Consider the following 2500-nt stretch of genomic DNA (forward strand, 5'->3'; position numbering starts at 1 on the left):
CACCAACCGAGTAGTCGCTGCGTCCTGCGTGGCGAGGTCCGGGTCCGTTCTGAAGGTCCCTCCCGCCGCTGTGGTAGTCCGGGGGGTTGCGGCGGAACTCCCTGTCGCGCGGGTAGTCCCTGGGCCCGTTCTGGTAGCTGGGCGGGCCGGGCGGGTAGTCGCTCGGTCGGCTCGGGAAATCCATCGGCCTGCTGGAGAAGGTCCTCTCCTCCGGCGGGTAGTCCCTCTCGCTCGGGTAGTCCCTGTTGGCTCCCCGCATCGAGTAGTCTCTCGGGGCCGTGGGGTAGTTGTGGTAGTCCGGAGGGTAGTTGTAGCTGGGCGGGTACTGGCGCTGGGAAAAGGGTGGGGGTTCGTCGTCAGGGTAGGAAGGGGCATCGGAGAAGTAACTCATAGTGGAGCGGATGCCCTTCGACTTCTTCATGGCCCGGGCGAGGCGAGAGAAGCTCCCGAAGGCGTCGACGAGGCCAGAGGCGCCGGCCGCGGCGGAGGGCGTCTACGGCATCATCACCTGCAAGGCGGAAAGGCCATCAGAGGACGAAATTATAGATGATAAATAAATTAATAAATAAGCAAATAAATAGATTGATGGACTGATTAAATGATAAGAAATAAGCTGCGGCACTTGCAATACCAAAGTACAAAGAAATCCATTGAGCCAAAGCCTCCACACAATTCTTATAAAAATATCTGAAAGAAATAGATTAAAGGAACAAAAATTTATCGGACATAAAAAGAGTATCACGCAAATGTCTGCTAATGTCTGCATATGAACTAAATACCATGAGCGCTCTGACGCTATTTCCATAATTCACTGAATCCAAGATGTTACGACAGTGACCGAAAATATGCATTTTGTTATTTTGGTATATAATTGTATGATAATTGTTACAGACGGCTATATTGTAACAAACACACACATGCATATGCATAGATTCACACAGCATACATGCTTATATGCATTGTATATGCACACAACATATACAGCGTGTGTGTATATGCGTGTGTTTTTCCACTTCTTATTTGGAAATGATCAAAATCAACTGAAATCAAACTAAATGAAGGAAAATGAAGAAAATTGTTATTTGATCTTTAGCGACAATCATTTTGACGGCAGATGAACGGAGGAGGGATCGAGCACTTGAACACCTGTGCAGTAATTTCGGTACGTGCTTGTTAATGACGGCAAGTGTTCGGCTCGTCGAAAGAGAGAGAGAAGAGAAGAGAAGAGAAGAGAGAGAGAGAGAGAGAGAGAGAGAGAGAGAGAGAGAGAGAGAGAGAGAGAGAGAGAGAGAGAGAGAGAGAGAGAGAGAGAGAGAGAGAGAGAGAGAGAGAGAGAGAGAGAGAGAGAGGGAGAGAGAGGAGAGAGGGAGAGAGGGAGAGAGGGAGAGAGAGAGAAAGAAAGAAAAGAAAGAAGAGAGAGAAGAGAAGAGAGAGCGCGAGACAGAGACAAAGAGATACACAAACAAACAAATACATACACACAGACGGAAATGAAGACAGAGAAGATAAGAACCTAAAACGAACACACACACCCCCCAAAAAAAAAAAAAAAAAAAAAACGGAAAAGACGCGCGATGAAAAAGACTGACAGGCGCGTCCGCAAATACGAAGACACACTCATATAAATAGGCTGACATCCAGGTCGAAAGAGAGCGTGAGATGATGAAAGCCTTATCCATTTTTTTCCCTCGTTTTCTTTCCCCCTGTCCTCCTCTTCCTCCTCCTCCTCCCCGTCTTCCTCTTCTGAATAGTCCTACTCCTGTTATTTTTTTATCTTCCTATCCCTACTCCTGTGATTCTTCCCTTTTCTCCTACGATTCCTTCTCCCATTCCTACTTTTACTCCTCTTGTTCTTCCTCTTTGTCCTCCTCCTCCTATTCTCCTCATGTTCTTCCTCGCATTCATACTTCTATTCCATACATCTCCTCTCTCTACATCTTCTACCCCTCCTTCTCCTCGTCTTCTCCTCCTCCTTCTCCCCGTCTCCTCCTCCTTCTCCCCGTCTTCTCCTCTTCTCCTCCTTCTCCCCGTCTTCTCCTCCTTCTCCCCTTCTCCCACCTTCCACCCGGCTGAGGGGAGACTTCGACCGCCTCGGAAGCGACGCCTGCAAGTGACGCGATCAAGTGACGTCAGACATCGGGGTCTTCGGCGTCACTCTCTCTCCACTTGCATCCGAATGTGGCTTTGGCGCTTCTGCCGCCTGCTGTGAGAATACGCGGTCACAGTATATACATAGTACACACGCACACGCACACACACACACACACACACACACACACACACACACACACACACACACACACACACACACACACACACACACACACGCACGCACGCACGCACGCACACGCACATGCACACGCACACGCACATACACACACACACACACACACATACATATATATATATATATATATATATATATATATATATATATATGTACACATAAACACACACACATATGTATATATATACAGCTAAATATGTATAAATACACACA

General features: G+C 47.7%; 1 protein-coding gene across 1 annotated transcript in view; it reads right to left on the reverse strand.

Moving 5' to 3' along the window:
* Nucleotides 1-2500, reverse strand: part of Ent2 (Equilibrative nucleoside transporter 2) — a 480097-nt gene that overhangs the window by 245860 nt on the left and 231737 nt on the right. Inside the window, exon 2 of the mRNA XM_070113676.1 lies at nt 1-508. This exon is cut by the window's left edge and continues 363 nt beyond it. Within this exon, the coding sequence (XP_069969777.1) occupies nt 1-421 (421 nt within the window). The 5' untranslated portion in view covers nt 422-508. The remainder of the gene's footprint in view (nt 509-2500) is intronic.

The sequence above is a fragment of the Penaeus vannamei genome, chromosome 34 (genome assembly GCF_042767895.1).
Source record: "Penaeus vannamei isolate JL-2024 chromosome 34, ASM4276789v1, whole genome shotgun sequence".
NCBI lineage: Eukaryota > Metazoa > Arthropoda > Malacostraca > Decapoda > Penaeidae > Penaeus > Penaeus vannamei.